General features: G+C 41.5%; 1 protein-coding gene across 1 annotated transcript in view; it reads right to left on the reverse strand.

The window, feature by feature from the left end:
- ATP13A5 (ATPase type 13A5) overlaps positions 1 to 21,922 on the reverse strand; it is a 93,357-nt gene that overhangs the window by 28,210 nt on the left and 43,225 nt on the right. Inside the window, exons 12-20 of the mRNA XM_004675412.2 lie at positions 20,848 to 21,005; positions 17,315 to 17,503; positions 13,551 to 13,612; positions 11,490 to 11,640; positions 8,905 to 8,991; positions 8,139 to 8,295; positions 6,053 to 6,170; positions 2,399 to 2,523; positions 1,629 to 1,789 (exon numbers count right to left, since the gene is read on the reverse strand). Of these exons, the coding sequence (XP_004675469.1) occupies positions 1,629 to 1,789; positions 2,399 to 2,523; positions 6,053 to 6,170; positions 8,139 to 8,295; positions 8,905 to 8,991; positions 11,490 to 11,640; positions 13,551 to 13,612; positions 17,315 to 17,503; positions 20,848 to 21,005 (1,208 nt within the window). The remainder of the gene's footprint in view (positions 1 to 1,628; positions 1,790 to 2,398; positions 2,524 to 6,052; positions 6,171 to 8,138; positions 8,296 to 8,904; positions 8,992 to 11,489; positions 11,641 to 13,550; positions 13,613 to 17,314; positions 17,504 to 20,847; positions 21,006 to 21,922) is intronic.

Raw genomic sequence — 21,922 nt, forward strand, 5'->3', positions numbered from 1 at the left:
TGCAAAGAAGAACTGGGGTATAGGCCAGAGGTTGGGGGTGAGAGGATTCACCAGAGACAGAGTGGGGAGCAGAATAGGCAGATCAGCTGAAATACACTGCTGAGGGGAGCAGCGGTAGGACAGGAGAGGTCTGCTGTGCCATGTGGTTACTCTATGGCCTGGGATCAAACTCGTGCTGCAGTGACAGAAAATATCAATTCAAAAGGACACCTGCACCTCTATGCTTATTGCTGCTCTGTTTACAATAGGGAAGATGTGGAATCAATCCAAATGCCCCAAAATAGATGATTGTATCAAGAAGATGTGGTACATATACACGATGGAATATTACTCAGCAATCAAAAATGATAAATGCATGTCTTTTGCAGCAACATGGATGGAACTGGAAGGGATTAGGCCTAGTGAAATAAGCCAGAAAAAAGAAAAATAGCAGATGGTTTTACTCATTGCAGGAATGTAAGGGATCAAGGAAAAAAGCTGTAATAAAGTAAAAATGAAAAACAATGAACAACTATAAACCAGAGACATTTTACAGGGGTAGAAAGGGAAATAGGATCAAAGTTTACAGGGGTGGAAGGGGAATAGGATCAAAATTGGGGTGGGAAAGGTGCACAGGACTATGGTTATTGCACATGGGTGAATTGGTGGTGGGAGTCCAAGATGAAAAAAAAAATTCACAAAATGTAGAACAATGTAAAAAAAAATTAAAAATAAATATATTTAATTTTTAAAAATAAGTAAATGCAAATGTAAATCTAATTAAAAAATATTTAGAGATAATGGCAATAACCCAGAAATCTCTAGAAGTATGGACAGAACTGTCCTCTTTAGCAGCCTAGGTGGCTATAAGCCAAATTAACCCACCTCTTCACAGGGTCGGGCAAGGCCTTCTGTACAGCTGTGCAGTCTGCTGTACAAGGGCCTAATCTATACTTACCAGTCTGAAGGGCTGAGCAGTCTGGAGCAAGGATACATTTTGTAATTGATCATCCGGAGGACCATCTATTCAAGTTTACACAAGGGCAGACCCCTCTACCTTTCATGATGGGAAATCAGGCTGCAGTCCAGTCTCTTCATAGGAAGAGATGGTCTTGTTACAGGGAGTTTGCTCTCTAGAAAAACTCAGATGCCTTTTGTTTCACGTCACAGGTACAGTACTACCAAAATGCCCATAGATTGGGGTAGAAGCAGGAAGATCTGAATTAATTTCCTGCTCTTCAATTCACCAGTCTTGAGTCCTCGGCCAGGTTACATATCTAGACCTCTGTTTTCTTATTAGTAAAATGAATGGTTTGCTCAACTGCATAGGGTCTCTGTGAGAATCAAGTAGGAAATCTGGATGCAAATCAGTGATTCTCAACCACAACTGCACAGGGGAAGCACCAGCAATGAGATTTAATCAGCAGAACCTTAGCATAGGAAAGCTTAAAAACTCCTCTAGGCGATTCCTGTGTGTAGCAGGAGCTGGGAAGGGCTAGAGGAAATGCTAAATGCTTTGCAAACTGCACAACCCCAGACAGATGGCAGAGATTATTACACGGTGACTTCTAATGTCAAGAGTAGGTTGCTTTGGGCCAGGACAATTTTCTATCTGGCTAGGCCTAGAAAATGGCCTAACAATTGCTCACTTTTTTTTGAGGTCCATTTTCTTGGTTCTCTACCAGCTTCCAGGTCACAGAGGCAGGAGCGTACTCTCCTGGTTCACTGGCTTCAACAAGGATCACTTGGCTTCCTTGAGAAATCATTTCAGAATTCTTTGCAACAGTAATGGCTGTTTGAAGGTTATCACCTAGAAGATAAAGAAAGCTGGTTTGCTTTATATATCAACCCCAGCAACCAGAACAGCTCTCCCTCCTCTGAGTGCCCACATCACTCTGTGCCCTCAGGAGCCATTAAGATGCTCTGCGCTATATCATGACCCCTGCTTCACCTGAACCAGAGCCCCTAGTGGTCAAATACTATGTCTGCATCTTCTTCCCACGTTTAACATTGGGTCCTGAACATTGTATATTTCTAAAATATGTGCAAATGAATAAATAATGTTTAAGTGCATTATGCCTACTCCATGGGGAATGACAGATCTTAGTGGTAAATGTAATACGGGCTCAGTCTGATAGCATAAAGCCATCTATGTGGATCCCACTTAGGGGGGGTCATGCTTGGATTCAATCATCATTTACCATGATGGACAGTCCAACAGAGTGTCACAGCTTTTATCCAAAGCTCAGGGTCATATTGGGGGGACTATGTGTGTCCCCAAGTAACCACAGGCAAACAAACTTGACTGCAAAGCATTTTCTTTTTGCCCCAGTCACATGAACCCACACAGTTCATATTGTCTGGTCCTTTTCTTAGGCCTGGGATACATTCCTTCTGTAAGACCCCTAGAAACACATACCAGTAACCATCACCGTCCGGATGTGGGCCTCCCTCAGTTCCTTCAAGACTGGTTTGGTTTCCTTTTTCAAGCGATTCTCCATTATGAGAAGCCCCAAAAATGTTAGCTCGGACTCTACCATCTCTCTTTGGTTTGAGGAGAAAGTCAATATTAAAGCATTATCTCTGTAGTCTCAACAGGAGGATAGATTTCTTTTTTTAAGACTTCTAAGTTTTGTCAGTGACCTACATGGACATATTACAAATATCAAAAAGAACCCCAAATCTTTCAAAGAAAACCAATGATCCTGTTTCTATACAGCCTTACTCTTCTGAGGTGTCCATTTTTCTCTCTTTTAGCTGCTCATTGTAGTTTTCAAATCTACTTTTAAAAAAATGGGCTTATCTTACAACCCCTCTGCTAGTTTTTAAATTTGGGGGTATGTTTAATTACAAAACATTTTTTATTCAACTTGTTATCTTTTCCATGTTTAAGGCATGTTTAAGTACATACCGAATACTGGACACTATAGTAATGATTAGTCCTGGAGTCATTCATTTCTGCCTCTCTCTGTAACCTCTAGCAAATACATGGCATCAGTCAAGGATTAACGCTTTCAGAATTTGAAATTGGAGACTTGAAGTCTACCTAGGTTATATCAATTATGTGGGAACTCTTCTCTGAAAATTGAATAAATTCAAGTGGTTTTCTAAAAAGTAAATTTGGGGCCACGGGCTCTTTTTTGATCTCTCATAGTTCCTCTTTTCTGTCCAAAGTGGAGTTAAGATGGAAGGGAGATGAAGAGAGAGGAGAAGGAGATGGAAGAAGATAACCTTTTTGCACACTGTCAGTTATCCCCAGGATTCAGCCTGAAGTATCACATTTATCTTCCACTGTACATGACAAATCTGATTCTCAGCTTCTTGAAGTTCTACAGAGGGATCCTACATTTCTCTCTCCTGTTGGGTCAGTTACCCACTCCACCGCCAACTTTACACCTCAAGGGAAATATGGGAATCTCTCATCTGCACAAATTACTTCTCTGGTATTCTTTGATTCTGTTTCTTTTCATTCTTGTTAGAGGACTTGAGAGGAAGAGGAATAATCACGAGGTCAGTAAACTTTCTTTGCAAGAAGGATCATAACTGGATTTCTTTCTTATTTTATTGAGGTAACACTGACTTATATTATTGCTGGTATTTTTGAAATATAGGCCCCCTGCTCCCTCAGTATCACCATTATTGTAGACCAGCCCCCCAAATCACCCATAGTCCACTACTACAGGCCATTATGCTCCCTTCCCTCTTCTTACTCCTCTCCCAACCCTCCCCCCTGAAGGCTTCAGGTCTATTGTCAGCTTTCAAGGGTGAGCTTCTCTTCAGTTTGTCTTTATCTGAACCTGAGGAAAATAATTTAAACTTGAATGGAAACACAATGAAGGAACTTCTCTCTAGAGTAGAGTATATACTATAGCCTTCATTCTAAAGCCTACTCACTAAATAGCTGCTTAGTTTTATAACTTACATTATGTGTTTTATGTTAGCTTTATATCTTAGAGACGGTACGTGGTGAAAATGCAGATAATCAGATAGGAATCCTATCTTAGTGATTTCAGAGAATATTAGAAAATCTGCCTTAATAGGAAATTTGTTAAATTCCCATCATTTAACCTCATGACTTTCTATTATAAATTTGATTAATATTTTCTCATTAACTAGAATGAAAAGAAAAATCCAAAAATCTTCTCATTAATTTATTCTCTTTCAGGTCTCTTTTTAACAACTTTCTCCTTCACTGCTTTAGACACTTTGGCCTCTTGCTACTCTACAACAGTCCTAGCAAAAGTGGGGGAGGGGGTACGGGTTATGGGGGGGCAGCGCCTTTCACCCGCTGGTTCTGCTACCTACTGTGCTCCTCAGCTGACAGATCCCGTGCTCCCTTCCTTTACCCAGGCCTCTGTTCAAATGCCATCTCTCAGAAGACTTCGCTCATCACCTTGCATAAAATGGTATTCTTTGTCATTTCTAAAAACTTCCTAACTTGCTTTATTTTTTCCATCAGGGCATGTAGCACGACTTGTCCATATTTTATAGATTTATTATATATTTCTCATAATGAAAATAAAACCTTCATGTGAACAAAAATTTTATTTTACCCACTAGCTGATTCCTTATTGTCTTGACACAGTCAAGCTCAACAGAAACTTTCTAATTTTCATGAATTAAAGGAAGAATCTTTAAAACAAAATATGTCTGCGTTTTGTTTGTTTTCCTAAGTCTTCGGGAAGAAAGTCTTCTAAAGTCACTTTAATGATTCCAGTTTTTAGGGTTATTTATTTTCCTAATTAGAAATTTTTGTTAAATATAATTTGTTTTAAAAAATTAAAATCCTATTTCTTTACCCTCTTTGAAAGCAGTAACAATATTCCAAGAAGCATAATAGACTCTTGATATTCTCTGGGGAAACCTGAGGTAGTTGGAAATCTAGCACAATTTAAACTCACTATGTTATTTTGTTGTATTTGTAATAAGTCTTTCTCACTCATGGCTTTTAAATGAGAAAATCACAACCATATTTGTATGTGCAACTGGGTGTGACTACACACCATATCAAACTATATATGTCTTTTCTTCACACATGATCTTAACTTTGGTTACTAAAACTGTCTTTTAAAAAAAATTATAAAATCTCATCTTTCATGGGGCTTTATATCTGCTCAGGAGCAACTAAAACCTTGAATGTTAAATCTGAGCATGCCATTCATGGATTCAAAATGAGTTTTGTGATTCTATTTAGAAGATTAAAATCTCATAACTGAAAAACTCCTTAGAATTATCCAATCCTACATTTAGTAGATGGGGAAATGGATATAGTTTAAGCAAGGGGCAGTGGCTACTGATTATTGGAGCAGATGGACTTGGATTGTAAAATAGTAATGTTGAATGAAGGATATCTACATCATACCCAGGGAGGCTAAGTATCTCTCTATTAGCAACACAAAATCAAAGATAAGTAAAAAACAGATTGTTTGTTACTAAATTTTCCACACTATTTCTCTACTCCTTTGTGATAGGCAATTTAAAAGCATCCTTTAAGAATTGAGAAACACTGAAAGAAAGAATAATCTACAGATTATCCTCTAATTAGGATGACTCATCCCCTCAAGTTAATTAAGGATACTGACTTTTATTTCACATTTGTAACTCATTTTGCACTCACTACCTCTCCACTTGAAGGAAGTGTTCTATTGAGCACTGAAAGCAGTCACGTCTAAAACACTCTGGAAGTCATTGAAATACCAGCTGTCTGCTGCTCATAATTCCTTTATATGTGGGACCCCCTTGACAGTTAGCCACATAATGTTCTGCGGTTGAAGGAGAGTAGGTTATTTTTGGTGGGATGAAGAAATAGAGGACAGAGCTGTCTCCTGGGGTTTTGCAGTTCGCAAGAGTCAGATCTCAATTGTCATATTTGTTCTGCCACCGAACAGCACTCTGACCTGAACAAGTTCTCCCCAGCCTGGCTGAGAGTTGTCCATATCAGAATCAGGAACTGGATGAGATGGATTCTCCATCTTCCAGAGCTTTCCCAGCCATAAGCTGTCCTGTCCATCAATAGGATCATTCAAGTCATGCACACGGAGCCTGGCCTGCTGCTAATTTCTGAGTTTCTTACCTGGCCAGACTTGCCACTTCTGAAAGTTTCTCCATCTTCAAGGTTTTATGGGCAAGGGAAATGACACGGAAACCTTGTAATGTGTAATTCCTCAGTTCCTGTGAGAAATTCTTGGGCACTTCCAGGAGAGAAACATAGGTCAACATAGGTCACAATGAAGGTCACCTAACTCCTAAGGAAGACTGGGACATGGTCATTGTACCTTGTTTAAATTGTCATTCCACAAAATGCTTTAATGGTGAAATAACAGCTTCAAATAAAGGCCACAAACAAGTTCTTCAATGTGTTCTTATTACTCTGACAGGAAAATAATGTTAAAGATACATTGTTCATGAACTGGCTGTCAAATTCACTGGCTGGATTCAGGAATGACAGAACTCAGGACTATGTCTATCTAGATGAAATGAGGAAAACAAATAACCCTCTGGGTTGCAATAGTAAACTACTGGCTAAATCTAGTCCATTACCAGTTATTCTAAATAAAGTTTTCTTGAAACACAACCATGTCCATTTGTTTGTCGATCCATGACTGCTTTCAGGCTAGCAGGGTTGAGCTGCTGAGAGAGATACCGTGAGGCCATCAAAACCCAAAATATTTACAATCTATAGCTTCACAGAAAGGCTTGCCAACCTGTTTTAGATCATAGATGATACAGTTCCAGATATGTATATTTTGACATGGTAATCATGATTAATATCTAAATATTTACATAATCTTCGTGATTTAGAGTATGCCTATAAGAATATGTAAAGAAAGTTGATATAATAGGAAGTATAGTATGACTCATGCATAATTCTGAGTTCTGGTTTCCCCTCTACTGACAATAAGCTCTTTGACCCTGGGCACAATAACTTTCTCTATTGCACAAAATGAGGGGGATGAGGATCTCTATGTCCCCATTCATTTCAGACCTTCTGTAATTTAAAATGATCTGGTAGTGGGAGTCTAATTGCAAAGGAAGTTCTAGTTTTCTATTAGCTCTCTATTTTTTATATGTGGGGCATTACCGGGTGGTGGGGGAGGAGAGAAGATCATTTAAGAAGATATTAGCACCTGTCAAAGGCCAGAGATTGAAGCACCAAGAATTGGAAGAGCTACCGAAAGGAGAAAAAGGAGGAGGCAGCACGTGACAGCCTGAAACCCTAACTGACAGAGCAGGACAATAGTTACCAGTTAGAATTTGAAATAAGATACTTGTATTTGAAAAAAGCAACAGGAAATATAGGCCTTCCATCTGTGAATGACAGAGTTAATAGGAGGTATGAAAATGATCAAAGTTAGATAAAAGGGAGCATTTCTAAAGTTAAAAAGAAGATTCTAAGTCAAAAGAGAAGTTAAAGCAATAGTTTGCCAAATCTAGAATTCTGTGCACAAATTGATGGCTATCAGCAATCGTAAGGAGAATACAAATGAAAATCAGGAGAAAAAGTTCAATTTTATCCAAATGAACTCATTTGAATGCAACAGTATTCTTATAAATCTGGACTGTTGCTTAGAGAATACATATGTTTATAAGAGTAAGAAACAATACAAATCAGCTCAAAATCTGGCCCAGAAAGATGAAATCGCTGTGGAAATGATCAGTTACTGCCTCTTCTTTTCTCTAATCTACTCTAATCACTTCTTTTCTGGAATATTTATCTTTTGTAAATTCCCCTTCCATCAGTCTGTTCAAAACCCCACAAATGTGCCCGTCCCCTAGAGGTGATAAAGAACCTGTCTGCAAAATGAGTCCAGACCTATCTTTTTGGTCTCTTTGGAATGCTCCAATTCTCCCTCCCTGGTTCTGACTTCCATGTAGCTTCCTCTTCTGGTTCCTGATGCTCCCTTCACATCAAATCCCTGACATTGCATCATGGCTGATCTTTTTGTCTGGCCCATAACTAGATACTTATTTCCGTTGCTCTGCTTTGAAGTTATCACCTCTGCCTAATCAACATCTTCCGGACCCACCCTAACCACTGAGAAAACATTCATGATCTCCCCCACCTCCACATTCACTGATTTAGTTTCACTTGCTTTATCTATTCAGTTTTTAAAATAGTATACATATGTTACATCTGGAGAGTAAAGTACCAAGAGTACCTGTTTCGGATCTGCAGAACCTGACCAACATCTCTGGCGCACCCTTCATATAGACGTGGAGGTGCTCATCCCCCGCCAGCTGAGCCACCACAGACATCCTCTGCAGACTTGAGGAAAAGGGAAACTGACGCAAGATGCCGATGGCTTCCACGGGGCTCTGCCAGGGCACCAAGGACAGGGAGCTTCAGAAGCTTTGAAGTGAAATTCAGCAGATGCTTGGTTTACTCTGTGAGTCCAAGGCCATCGTGAAGTGGCGTATCCGTCACAACACCCTGACTGCCTCTAAGGTGATTCCTTCAAGTTGCCTGGTCAGCCTTCCCTTCACTGCCTGGAGAAATCCTAATCTTCCAGGCTACCTCATCTGTGGTCCTTCTTCTTCCCAGTAGCAACAATCAGTCCCATTCTGGACACTTGCAGCTCTTTCTTCAGCCTTTATCATGGCTCTTAGCAACATGGTATTGCACTTATTTGCACCTACATTGATTTTTCTGCCTCCCCATGTATCTTCTGACACAAAGCTCCATTTGTCGAGTTTTGCAATCTCTTCATCTCTTATCCCCTCACTCAAGGTTCTGCCTACCTAGGTACCCAGTGAGTGTTGGCTGAAAAAAAGAAATGGGTAAACTCAAGAATGAAGCAATGAAGAAACTTACTGTGGACACTTTAGGATAAGGTCAAATCATAGAACTGTAAAAGTATATGAAAGTCAGGGAGCGTTCATCAATTTAAAGGAGAAAGTGGGAAGATTTTAAGAAGCAAGTCTTACCGGGCTGGCACTTGGTCCTGGTTTTATTATTATGTGTGACTGTGACATTCCAAAGGTACAGTAGTCTGTATTGAAATCTTCCATTACCTGTTTTAAAATAAAAACATTCCTAAGATCCCTTAGAGAAAAATAATAAGAAAACTTCCACGTTGCATTGCACTGTGATCTTTTCAAAGCCCTTTTCACATAAGTACTCATCTAAGCAATTATCTTAATATCATCATTGTCAAATTTCTCTGGTGTTGATTTGTATTATGAACCTTATAATAGAATGTCAAAAGGTCAAAAATCTTGTGACTACATTTTAAGTAATAATTGGTGCAAGAAGGATTATCTACAGACCAATGTCTCTTCCCAAATGGTACTTAGTAATCAGAAAATGTTTGAGGGGCTCTCCCTGGTGGTCCAACAGGTTAAAGAGCAGCACTAAGAAGCTAGCCACAGACTCTTCAGCATGAGTTCAATCCCTGGCCAGGGAGGTGACCCACATGGCTGGGTCTCCTGACCTTCCTGCTGTTCCCTCAACGGTGTACTGTGTCAATCTGCCTGTTCTGCTCCCCACTCTGTCTCTGGTGAATCTTCTCACTGTCCCTGCACCTCTGGCCTACACCCCTGTTCTGTATGCATAAATAAATAAATCTTTAAGAAATAAAACAACAGCAACAGCATTGAGCATATGAGCTCTCAGGTGAGTTGGGGTTGGGGTTGGGTCTTGAGATAAAAATGGGGCTATTTCATTCCCTTCATTGATGCTACCAGCTTGTAAACTAGAGAGTTAGCAAGTTAGCCATCAGCCATTAACAAATTAGAAGGCACATATGAAAATGGTTTGTATCTCTATAGTGATGTATGTTATGCCATATGAGAAACCAACTAAAACATACAATAAATATATATAGTATAGGCATTTACAGTAGAGGTCAGAAAATAGGAGATAATATTTGGCCTCTGATCTGTCTTATTTAATCTTGGGGACCTCTCCTGATTTCTTCAGCATCAGTTTTCCTGAAAAATATTCTGACATCTCTTCTAGTGCTAAAATTCTCAGTCTATAACATCATTTGCTCTCCCTCTTACATTTAGTGAAGGTTCCTAACAACCTAAAGCACTTTTAACTAGAGAATGCTCTTCATCTAGCTTCAAGCTCAGGGAGTAATCTTGCATGTATGTTTTGTTTAGAGCGGATACAACTTTTCTTTAAAGACCATTCTATAGAGCCAAAACTAAAAACATAAGTTACCAAACAAGGCCCCAAATTGTATGTCATCTGCACAGACAGAGCAAACTTCCTATGATGGGAAGAGGATCAAAGTCCCAAATAGTAACAATGACCCTGTGCAATTCATCCTGTGTCAAGTCCAGTGATGCGAATAAGACCATCACTCTTAATAATCACATGGATACCTTTGCATCACAATCCAGGAAAGTGAGTTTTGTTTTTCCTGGTGTCAAAAATCTCTCTACAGCCAATGCCTAATTTTAGCTTACTGTTGTCAGAAATGTCCATGTTTACCATTTTTCCCTCCTCTATTACTTTGACTTCTAGAAAGCTATAATTTTTCTACTAGACATCTTCAAATTAGCCCCTGAATGTAGTACACTTTGTGTTCCTGCAATCATCTATGTCCACTTCTTTAAAAACATGCTAACGTGCTGTTTTGTGCTTTATATATCATAGTAAGTAGCTTCACAACTTTTTTGGAGAATGGAAGACTAGAATTCATTATTTAATGAATGAATAACTTCTATTTCCTGGACCACTACCAGGCCCACAACCATAAACTTATGGTCGCAGTGGTCACCACAGCTCTGTAAGAGAGACACTACTATCGGGGGAGGGACAGACTCTAAATCTTAGTTTTGGACTAGAGTGACAGAGCTAGACTGGAGTGGAGGGGTCTCCCCACCACCACATCATGACAGCTGTCAGGGGGGTTCCTCCTCTTTGACTGCAATTCACACACACTCAGAAAATTTCATCAGTTGGACCAAGTCTGACAGTTTGGGTGTTCTAAGTATGCTGTCCAGTACAGTAGCTGCCAACTACTTGTGGCCATTTAAGTTTAAATTAAATCACATTTAAAATTTTTTAATTTAAATTTTGTCTGCTCACTTGTCACATGTGGCTAGTGGCTACTGTATTGGGTGGTATTGCTTCAGACTCCTATTTCACAGAGGAATTTTTGGAGAATATTTGCACCATGTTCTGGCCTGCTAAGAAAGTTTTTGTGATCAAACAGACTTGGTAAGTGCTACCTATCACAGTCCCTTTTGAATAGTCACATTGTTTCACAGCATATTAAAGAAATCTTACAGTCAAAAAGTTCATTTAACTGTATTGAAACAGCAGTTGCTGTTTATTCAATGAAGTTTATTTGATCATGAAACCCTATGTCAAGTTGCCCCCAGTCACAGAAATTTTTGGAACAGAGGTTGGGAAACTTAGGTAGCATCAGACTTTCATTCATGCTACTATGATAAATATTATTTGGCTTTCAGCCAAGGTTGGAAAAACTTGAATACTCCCAATAATGATTTCTTCAATTTTTCCTTCATGTCTTTGAGGCAAGAAAGTGTCACCTTACCCAGGCAGTACCTTCAAACATCTTGACATCCAGTGGATCGCCCTGGATGGTCCCATCCAGGAGAATCAGAGAGTGGCAGCTGGCCATGGCTGCACACAGTGGGCCCCAGGGCAAAGCCTTGCCTGAGGCGAAGCTGTGGACGTTCTGGAAACTGGTAGAAAAGATAATTCATTAAAGGTCCCGCAAAATCCTTTTGCACACTCAAACTTTCAAGCACACCTAACTCCTATGCCCAAAACCTTCAATAGCTCCCATGCCATCTAAATTAAAGACCAGATCGCTAAGCCTGCTGTTCAAGCCTTGTCTACTACAGTTCTCTATTACCTTACAGATTTTGCACCCATCCTACTAATGTACTTTATGCAGTTTTTCCAGAATCAAGATAAATATCTTGTAATTTCAAATTTGCACAAGAATTTCCCAGCCCTTCAGTCTTTGTTTACTTGGTTTCCTCAATTTCTAACCAGAATATTCTGCCTGCAGATTGCTCTTTATAAGACCCACCTTTGAGCTGGATGTGACCTTCCTTGACAACAAATTTACCACTGGCCAAGCAAGACCATCATTTCAGAAGGCTGGATATAACAGCAATCTAGGCCTACCTCTCAAGGGTTTTGTCAGGTTCTTTGCAGTCAGTCCATGAGGTGGCAGTATTGAGGTGAAGGCTCAGAACTGACACCTGCACAGTTGGCAGAGCTGACTCTAGAAAGCCCAAGCAAGAAGTCTCTAAACCAGTGAGATTGCAGGGATGAGAAGGAAAGCTGTCCAGTGATTCCTTTTTCCTTCAAATACAAAATATGCATGGACCCTGAACTACTTCTCACTATTCAACCATGCAAATCCAGGCTTGAACATCCAGTAGCTGAAGCCTTTTTTCTCTTTGACAATAGATGGGCTGGGTTCACTTCCCTCTCCTCCAGCTGGAGAAGTAATTGCATCTACTTGTTTCTACTCACCCCAAAACTTCCAGGGAGGGGGAGGAGGGTTGGAAACTACCAGTAGCTTTCCCCCTTTCACTGTTTTGGCCTACAGAGGCCTGCCTGGGTAGACAAAAGACTGGGCAGCCAGGAGCAGGGACATACAGAGTAGGTTTGAGTCCAGGAACACTCAGCCCATGTCTTCTACAAAGTGACACTTCCCACCTGCTGCTACCCTGTTCCAGGGCTGCCCTTGAGCCATTTTGAGGAGCCCTCCATGACACCTTCAACCAGAGAAGCCTCAATCACCATGTGGATCAAACCCGAGGCACCCAGAGCAGAGGCCTGGCCACTCAGAGTGAGAAATCAGGCCTAATCCCACAGGGAAGGGAGGTAGGAACATGGGTGCATTCTTGGGGTGGGGCACTGCACCCCTTTCTAGCTGAGTTCTGGGGCAGTATCTCAGTGACTGACTCCGCTCCTCTCTAGTATCAGCTTGCGGTCCACATCTGTCCAGATTCTAGACGGACACCCCTCAAAACCTAATTCAAATGCTATCTCCTCCAGGTAGTTTTTCCAAATTTACTTGCTCTCAACATTAATTTCTATCTTTTACCCACTGTTATTATAAAAATCAGGATGGCTTATTATATCAAGCAATCATTGTTATGTCTTTGTCTCTGTTCTGTTGCTGGTGCCCCAATAGTGACCCTTTTACAGCCTGACTTGCTCGGTGAATGGAGTGCGTGTGCTCCTCATTATCCCCCCACAGTGCGAAACTTCAGAGGGAGGAGATGAAGTGCTTTTTTCAAGATCCCTCACCACACTACCCACCCAGGATGTCTTTGCAATTTTTAATTAGGCACAACCCTGATTTCACTCTCTGCGCCTCTGTTTTATTCATTAACATAATCATCCAAATCATTCAATTCCATTTTTTCATAGGGAGTTTGAAGGCCTTCTTTCCCTGTCTGATTATTCTGAACTTAGAGCTCATTTAGTTTAACAAGTTAGAATAATTGGGAACTGGTCCTAGCCAATCATTATATACAAATTTGATGCGACATTCCTCCCTCAACACTGGCAGGGTGGATTTGAGAGGGGGGCAAACCATCACGCATCCCAACTTTACTTAGAGGCCTACCGGTTGTCAGTAGCAGGGACTGTGCCCCAGAGGTCCAGGCCATCCTCTGTCAAAGTACCAGTCTGAAAAACATTAGAATTGGTTAGCACAAGCTTCAGAGCTTTCAAACATTGGTGATTTACAAGAAACACAAGCACCTAAGAAATTCAAGTCCTGGTTGTCCCAAGTCTTTTGTTTACAAGCTTCACATGGGAATCAGAGCCGTGTACCTGAAGATAAGCTTCAGCAGGTGCTAAGGGATTCCCATAGGGCCATGTTGGTAATTAGATGATTCTAGTTATTAATTATGACAACAAAGTGCAAGTGTTTGTTTTGGCTTTGTTTATTGTCGTCGCAGTTGTTAAGAGAGAGGTTCAGTGGTTGGAAATTCAACAAGAAGTAGCTTGAGTTTGACTTTTCAGTTGGCACCTGCTGTCTCTCTAAAGCCGAGCTTGGCAGAATTTTTTTCTTTCTTTTCAAGACTATTTAATTCATAGTCTGCCATCTGGTTCACAGCAATTTTCTAAAAATACGGGTGACATGGTGACTGTCCAGATTGGTAATGAAATGTTGATAAAGGGCCTTGGGACTACAGAGAGTAATGAAGTGCTAATAATAAATATTAATTAATGCCCGTGAATGGGCTTTATTGTTAGATCAAGTGGAAAAAGGTTGGGAGATTTGATTTGCTTTATTATGGGAGAGTATTTGTCAGATAATGTAACAGAGAAAGCAAAATGGGACTGAGTACCATCACAGCACTTTTAATTTGCTCATTACTTCACAGTCGATCATTAATTACAGGACCTGGGACTTTATGGGAAAGGCTCCTTACTCAGCTTAACACCCAGCCAGACTAAGGAGTTGACTACAGCTGTTCAGCACTGTCAAGAGAGACCAAGCCACACACCAGGAAATATCCTTTTCAACAGACACTTGTTTCATAAGGTCATCTTTTTTATAAGACGCTGAAGTTCCTAGTTTTCTAACAAATTATATCTTCTATAATTTGCAACACATAACATTAGCAGAATGTTTTACAGTGACGTGCTGAAAATTCCTCCAACTGAGTAAATAGAGACATTTCAGGTTCCAGGGCACAATGGTTAGAAATTCAGTCCGTCTAGAAATTTCCACTAGGCTACAAATGTTCAAAGGATTCTGCAAAGCATGTAGAAGGACAAAGCTCATACTGATCTTCTAGATTAAAGAATTAAGGAATCTTTGTTTCATTCCTTCCTTCAAAGATAGTTAATATGATTGTGTGAACAAAAATCTGTTTCATTTCCCTCCTGCATTTTATAAGAGCCCCAACCTGTGATTTAGATGCTAAATCCCTTTGAGTTGCTCCATTTCAAAAAGAGTTAGCAACTTAATTCAGACTGAAATGTTTTCCTGATGATTAGATCTTAAACATCAATATTTTGAACATGAAAACAGAGATGATACCGCAGCAAAACAGAAATAGGCCCATGTTATTTCTCTACATGAAAACGACCCTTATACAATAAAAGCAACCATAAATAGAAAGAAAACTGAATTACAGTTGAGGTTCTAAAGGTAATAAGATTAAAAAAAAAATTCTAGCATAAATACTATCCCAGACTGAAATGAACAGAATAGAATGGAGACATAGTCTTAGAGAATTTAAAACAAACCAACACAAATCAGAAATATATATGGGAACAAATGTGTACTCAGAAGCCCAGTGTGAATGTCTCCCACACTAGGTGGGAGTTGAATTAATTGCAGAGTGTTTTATTCCAACATCATGCTGGTTAAGCTTTATAATATGAAAGCTAGAGAGAAACAGAGATAATTTTAGTTCAGTCTTCTTATCTTAAAAAGTCACAGAGAAACATTGTGGCAAATTAAGGATTAGATTTCTCAATTTGCAGATACCCCATCAGAGTTGTGTGCATGTAACATGCCCAGTGTCACATGGAGCCTGGTTAATATGCTGAAGAGCACTCCCCCAAATAGCTTAGCAAAGGAGCGGTCAGGAAGGAGAGGAGAAAGTTGGATATGGAAAGTTGGGTCTGGAAAAGTTAGTTTTAGAAATAAACCAATTTCCCTCCTATGTTCCAGGGGCTCATGAAGCTGCTGGGTGAATAATGGGGATCCCTATCAGGAAGCTGCCAAGTTTTTTATCTGTCCCTAAATCTAGAATGAAGCTATTGTTAATTTAACCCTACCTGTTCCTAGTGGCGACTGGCTTTCTTTGCCAAGGGAAACAAAAGAACTGAACTCAAATAACCTAAGAGCTACCCCACTGCCAGCTGTGCCACTCGCCCTTCTTGCCCTCACCATCTAGGACAAGGAGTCATCATTTCAGATCTCTCCAGGTAGCCTCCTGCCTCATCCTGACTTCTCTGCAGTCCCTTCTCACCAACTCCCCTGACTGAACAATTACAAGGCACCACAAAAAGGAGACACAGTGGTCTCAAACATGATAAGGAGACACAGTGGTCTCAAACATGATAAGGGCTCCTGTTTTCCCTCATGACAAAGGGCAAACGACCTAAAGATACTCTGAGGCCAAACCAGGCTGTCTACAGTGAGTGACTAAGCTGGCCTATCTCTCCTGAGGGAGGATGCCAACAACATGTGACCTTGCTAATTCTCTCCAGGTCCCCCATCGGAGAACCACAGAGAGGCTCTCAGGGCCCAGCCTCAGCAGCAATCCTCCCCATCTAAACACACTCCTCTCTCTGCCACCTTCCCTGCTCTCTGAACAGGCACAATCTTCCTTTAGTCCTGACAACATGGGGAGCACAGGAGAAAAGAGGGGCCAAGGCACTCCCTGAGGGCACAATGGGTTAGGACTCAGCACTGCAAGCTGGCTGCAGCAGCTTCAATGTGAGTTCAATCCCCACCCCGGAGGTGACCCACATGGCGCGGCAGACCTCTTCTGACCTGCCCACTGCTCCCCTCAGCAGTGTACTTCTTTGATATGCCTGTTCTGCTGCCCACTCTGTCTCTGGTGAATCCTCTCACTGCCCCTGAACCCCAGTTCTATATGCATAAATCTTTAAGGAAAAAAAAAATAACAGAAAAGAGGGGCCAGAATGTATAGACACAGGTACTATTTACTCACTCCATTTCCTTAAGAGAAGCAGAAAATGGGGCCTCCCTTTTGGCATAAGGGGTTAAATCTCAGCACTATAAAGCTAATCACCATTCACTGCAGCACAAGTTGGATCCCCGGTCAGGCAGCTGACCCACAAGGCACAGCAGACCCACCTCTCCTGTCTCACCTGCTACCCCCAGCAGCGTATTTCAGTCAGTCTGCCTGCTCTGGCCCCCACTCTGTCTTGTGACCACCAACCTCCACCTCTAGCCTCACTCCCAACCCCACACCTCTAGCCCCCACCCCAGCTCTTCTATGCGTAAATAAATAAATCTTAAGAAAGAAAAAAGAAGCAGAAGAGGGGAAAGAAATATGTTCACTTAAGCATAGGACAAAGCACTTCAGGGAACAGAAACATCCCTCATAATTTTTTGCCTGAAAAAGCCAGTCCACTAGAAGTTATTACAGTAAGAGATTGTTTTGAAATCTATCACAGGCACAAAAATGTATTAAATGCCACAGGCAGGAAATTCATGATGTGATGGCAAAGCGGGCTTCTGGATGAGCTCACACCAGCTCACTTGTGTGACCAGCTGAGGCCTCAGTGTTCTTATCTGTAAAATGAGGCTGCTGAACCAGACATTTCCCCAAGCCCTTCCCAGTTCCGCTGTGCCCTGAGGTCAGTAACCTCCAACTTGGAAAGCTCAGCTCATACTTTGTCGAAGCACACAAGGTTTATCTGCCCACACATATTGATTCTCTGTGGGGAGATACAGAAGATTTTCTTTTTCTTCAGCCTCCTTTGCGCATACACGATCCCCGTGGTCAAGGCAGCTGGCAGAACGGGAGGGACAGTCACGGTGAGGAGGAGCAGGGCCATGGTTGCTGTGTCCTTTGGAGGGACCTGGGGAGGGAAGACATCAAGGTTAGTTAGCCACAGAGAGCAGGATGCTCCCTCCCTGGCACCATCTCCTGCATCACCAGCTCTAGAAACTCTGACTATTCCAAGTGTCACTCTCTTGCTAGGGCCGAGCATTCCCTTAGTCGCACCCACAGGATGAACAACTTGTCTTCTGCTGCAGAATATTAGCCCCTCCCTTTTCCTGGGTCTGTTTCTCTCTAGTTAGCGTTCCCTCCATCCAAAGCGCCCATCCCTTCCCCTTGTCATACTTCCACACTCTCTATGGATGCACGGGGTACTGGGACTCATCTTGAGTTGTGACATTTCACATAAGGGCTTGACTGTTGGTCAATAAATCTCCCACCTTTACCCTACCCACAAACTCCTGAGAGCCACAGTTGCGGTGCATTTATCTTTGATGTCATTTTTACAGTCACATTTTTCAACTCTCAACACAGAATCCAGTACGTTTCCTGACCTAGGAGGGACTCAGCACATGTGCAATAAATGGTGACCTGATGATCTATGAGCAAGATTCTGCCACCACCTCACCTGTATTATTTGCCACTGCAAAGTCAACCACAAATGGTGTGCTCTCACGGGACAATGACCCCAAAACAGGCTTAGGCTACCTGCTTTACTTGGTTACTCCCCACTATACCCTTAATGATTAAATACTATAACATTCTCCACTTCACAGACAAGGAGATATTTAAATTATTAAATAACTTTTGCAAAGCTAAATACTCCTTCGCCTGAGGCTCTGGACCCTTGTCAGTCCACCTCCAGGCTTGTCATATTATCAAACCTTTGCCAAGGAGTTAGAGTCCCAGGCGATTCACAAAGCTCAGAATGTGTGACCCAGAACAAAATATGAACAGTGTTGTTTTATTTTTCATGTGTTCTGCATATTAATAGGTCCATCCTCTACCACTCTGCCTACATGTTTATTGAACTAACTGTAAGGTCAGACTTAAAGTCCTCTCTTGAGTACTACAAACACAGATTCAAATTCAGTAATGATGGTTTTGGATGCAAATTTGGCTTAATCTCAGTTTATCACAAAATTGTCATTTCCTAGTTCATCTAACCATAACCAGAGGGGTTTTGACCCTGAGCCCTCCCTAGTCCCAATTCAATGCAGATAGAGGCAGCCCAAGAGCCACAGATTCTGATTTACAAGAATGCAAATTCTGAGATTGGTAGTGTGGCTCATTTGGTGTGCACTGGCTATTGCTTACTGGCCAAGAAGCCTTCATTCCCTGCTGCTATCAGGGGCCCCAAAGTCATGGCAGAGGGCCGTGTGCTTCTTTTCATTCTGGCTGCTCCTGCTGTCTGGATGAAATTGGCACACTGCTTCAAATTCCAATCTAGCTGGCTTGGACATTCTGCCTGGCTCTTTCCAGAGTCCATTCTATTTTAACCAATATGGTCTTGCTTCCTTTGCTTTTGCTAGCCTTAGAAATGCTCCTGGGGAGTTATTTCAGATTGAAATGACTACTCAGAGCTCAAGTTTGAATATGTGCATTGCCAAGGAATTCTCGTGACTGTCTTTCTTCACCAGTAACTGCGGGCCCCACCTTCTCCCCTCCTGCCAAAGATACCCACACAGAATATCCTGATGCCACCTATTTGGGGATTATAATTAAGCCATCCACACTAAGTTTCTAACTGGATTTGGACCTTCTTATTTACATGTTTTCCCTTTTTTTCTCCAATCCCACATTGTTAAGATGCCAGCATTTCTTCCAAAAGATCCTGCCTGGCTCACAACAGCCCCAGTTTCAGGACCACAAAGGATCTCACAGGTCATTAGGGACAACGTTTCCCTCTTCAGCCCTTACAACTATTAAGAGTGAGGTCCAAGTAAAAACAGACACTCCAAAACCAAAGAGGAAAGTGGGGACACAACGCAGTCAAAGTAGATATTTAATTTCATTCCAAAATAATAGTCGTAGACAGCCTAAACTTCTAGGCATGCCATTCAACATTTACTACAATCAGATCTATCTATCGTACCTGCTAGACTTTTTTTTTTTTTTTAAAGATTTATTTATGCCTACAGAGCTGGAGTACAAGCCAGAGGTGCAGGGGTGGTGAGAGGATTCACCAGAGACAGAATGGGGAGAAGAGCAGGCAGATTGATGAAGTACACTGCTGAGGGGAGCAAAGGGGACGGCGTCAGGAGAGGTCTGCCGCGCCATGTGGGTCACCTCCAGGGCAGGGATTGAACTCATGCTGAAGTGGCTTTAGCTTCTTAGAGCTGTGCTTTAACCTGTTGCACCACCAGGAAGGGCCCAGCTTCTTTCCTAATTGCTGCTGGTCCTGATTAAGGGGCTAGAGAGGAAGGGAGGGGTACTGCATAGGGGTAGTGCAGCACAGGCTGCAGGTGCACACTTGTGACTAATGATCTGTTTTTCTTTAAACTAAAACTCTTGCTTTGAACTGAGGCACCGGCCCCAGTGATGCCTGAAAGAGTGTCAGACACTGACACCTCCAAAAATTAACCAGAATCAGCAGGCCAATACATAAGAGGGTCAAGGTGACCTGCAGGCTGAACATAAAGAATACTGGGATCATCGACTGGGGTGGCCTGTTTGCTTATGATTAACTGTGTTTCACTCATTATATGAAAGCCACCCTGAGAGGAGATATGAGAACAGCTTCTGCAGAGTGTTATGCTCTCTGCTCTCTTGGTGGATAGTAAAGCACTTCTTATAGATCGACTTCCTGTCTCTGCTCATTGCCATGAGCAGTGACAGGCAGCAGAATCTGGCCATTTCTGCTAAGGTCCAGAAGAACAACTTGCAGTTCTTCCACTGAGTTTTGCGCCCTCAAGTTAGCATGCCCTTCCTATTCTCCTATCTAATTGACTAAATTCTCACCATCTTCTCTGTCCTGAGAAACATGAGTTCCCTGAAGCTACTTGGGTTTAGGTGTTACCATTTCACAAGCAGTCACCTCTCACTCCCATCCAATTAGTGACAGGGCCACACACTTTGCAACTTTTATAGCTGTTCCATACCTTACAATTTATGACCATTGGCTACTTAAACTTAAATTCATGGAGTACCTATGTCAATTTATATAAGAATGATGAATTACAATGCAATAAAAATAAAAATTTATTTCCAGTTATACTGGCCACACCTTAAGCATTTTAGAAGCACAAGTGTTTAAGTGCTCTCAAATTAAACAGAAGATAGAATATACCCATATTCTAAGAAAGCTCTGTTAGACAGTATAGAGATTCACCAAATGATGGAACTAAGCAGTAAACTTTTCTAACCGTTCTGGATAAGGATAAGCTCCTTTATAAAACTGCAATTGAAAAGTCTTATACTTACTCCATGGTACATGTACACACCAAGGGCATAGAAAAAGCCCATGACTCCAAGGCAGGCCAAGAACACTATGAACTTGAAGGCATCACTATAGAGTTTGAAGTTCAGAGGCCGGGGGTAAAGGATGGATCTCACCAAGTCCCCTTTTGCTGTATTGTAACCTACATGAAATAATCACAAATGGAATAGGGGCCCTTATTAGTTTCCTCTAAAACCAGAAATGGTCTGTATTTACCAAACTATGTACCCAAGTGTGGTAAATAGCATTATTTTAAGATGGAATAAAGATAGCATTGTGGTAACCTAAAGTGTAATTACATTTATTGTTTTTACAAGTCACCAGGAACAATATATTTAGTTATCCCTGCTCAATTTCTCTTGTCAATTTTTCTCATGGACTAAAGCATGGCACTATCACAGTGACAGAAACACAGTTTAGAATGAACACAGATCTCTGGGGTGATTATGGAAGCTGGTCATGCAATGTCACGTGAAAGACTGGGATTGATATGAGTAGTTTCAGAAACGTTTAGAGCATAAGTTGTGTTTTAGAAATATGAATTGGGGGGAGAGGAAAGGCTGGGGCAAAAGTTGAAAGGGATCCATCAAAAAAATATTTCTGTTGTAATAGTTTAGGCAGGAGATGATGCAGTTCTGAACAAAATGTCAGACATGAGCTGAAGAAGGAGACAGAACTCAGTAGGCATCTGTAGAATCTATAGGATGTCGCACCCCACTTAGAATGGGAAAGAGTGAGGAGGTAAAAATGGCAAGAAGAGAGCAGCAAGGTGGTGATTGTGTTAACAGAAAGAGACAATAGAGAAAGTTGAATTTACTTTTAGACTTTGAAGTGTATGTGGGTAGAGGTTTCCAGCAACTCTCCGAAAAGGAAAAAAAAAAAATTCAATGATAGTGGTTGAAGCTGTTTTCTTAAAAAGCTCTTAGTGTGAGGGCCCTCCCTGATGGCACAGCGGGTTGAAGCACAGCACTGAGAAGCAAGAGCCACTTGCGCATGAGTTCGATCCCCGCCTGCCCCGGAGGTGACCACATGGCGTGGCAGACCTCTCCTGACCCGCCC

This window comes from Condylura cristata, unplaced genomic scaffold (assembly GCF_000260355.1).
Source record: "Condylura cristata isolate star-nosed mole 26May11 unplaced genomic scaffold, ConCri1.0 scaffold00003, whole genome shotgun sequence".
NCBI lineage: Eukaryota > Metazoa > Chordata > Mammalia > Eulipotyphla > Talpidae > Condylura > Condylura cristata.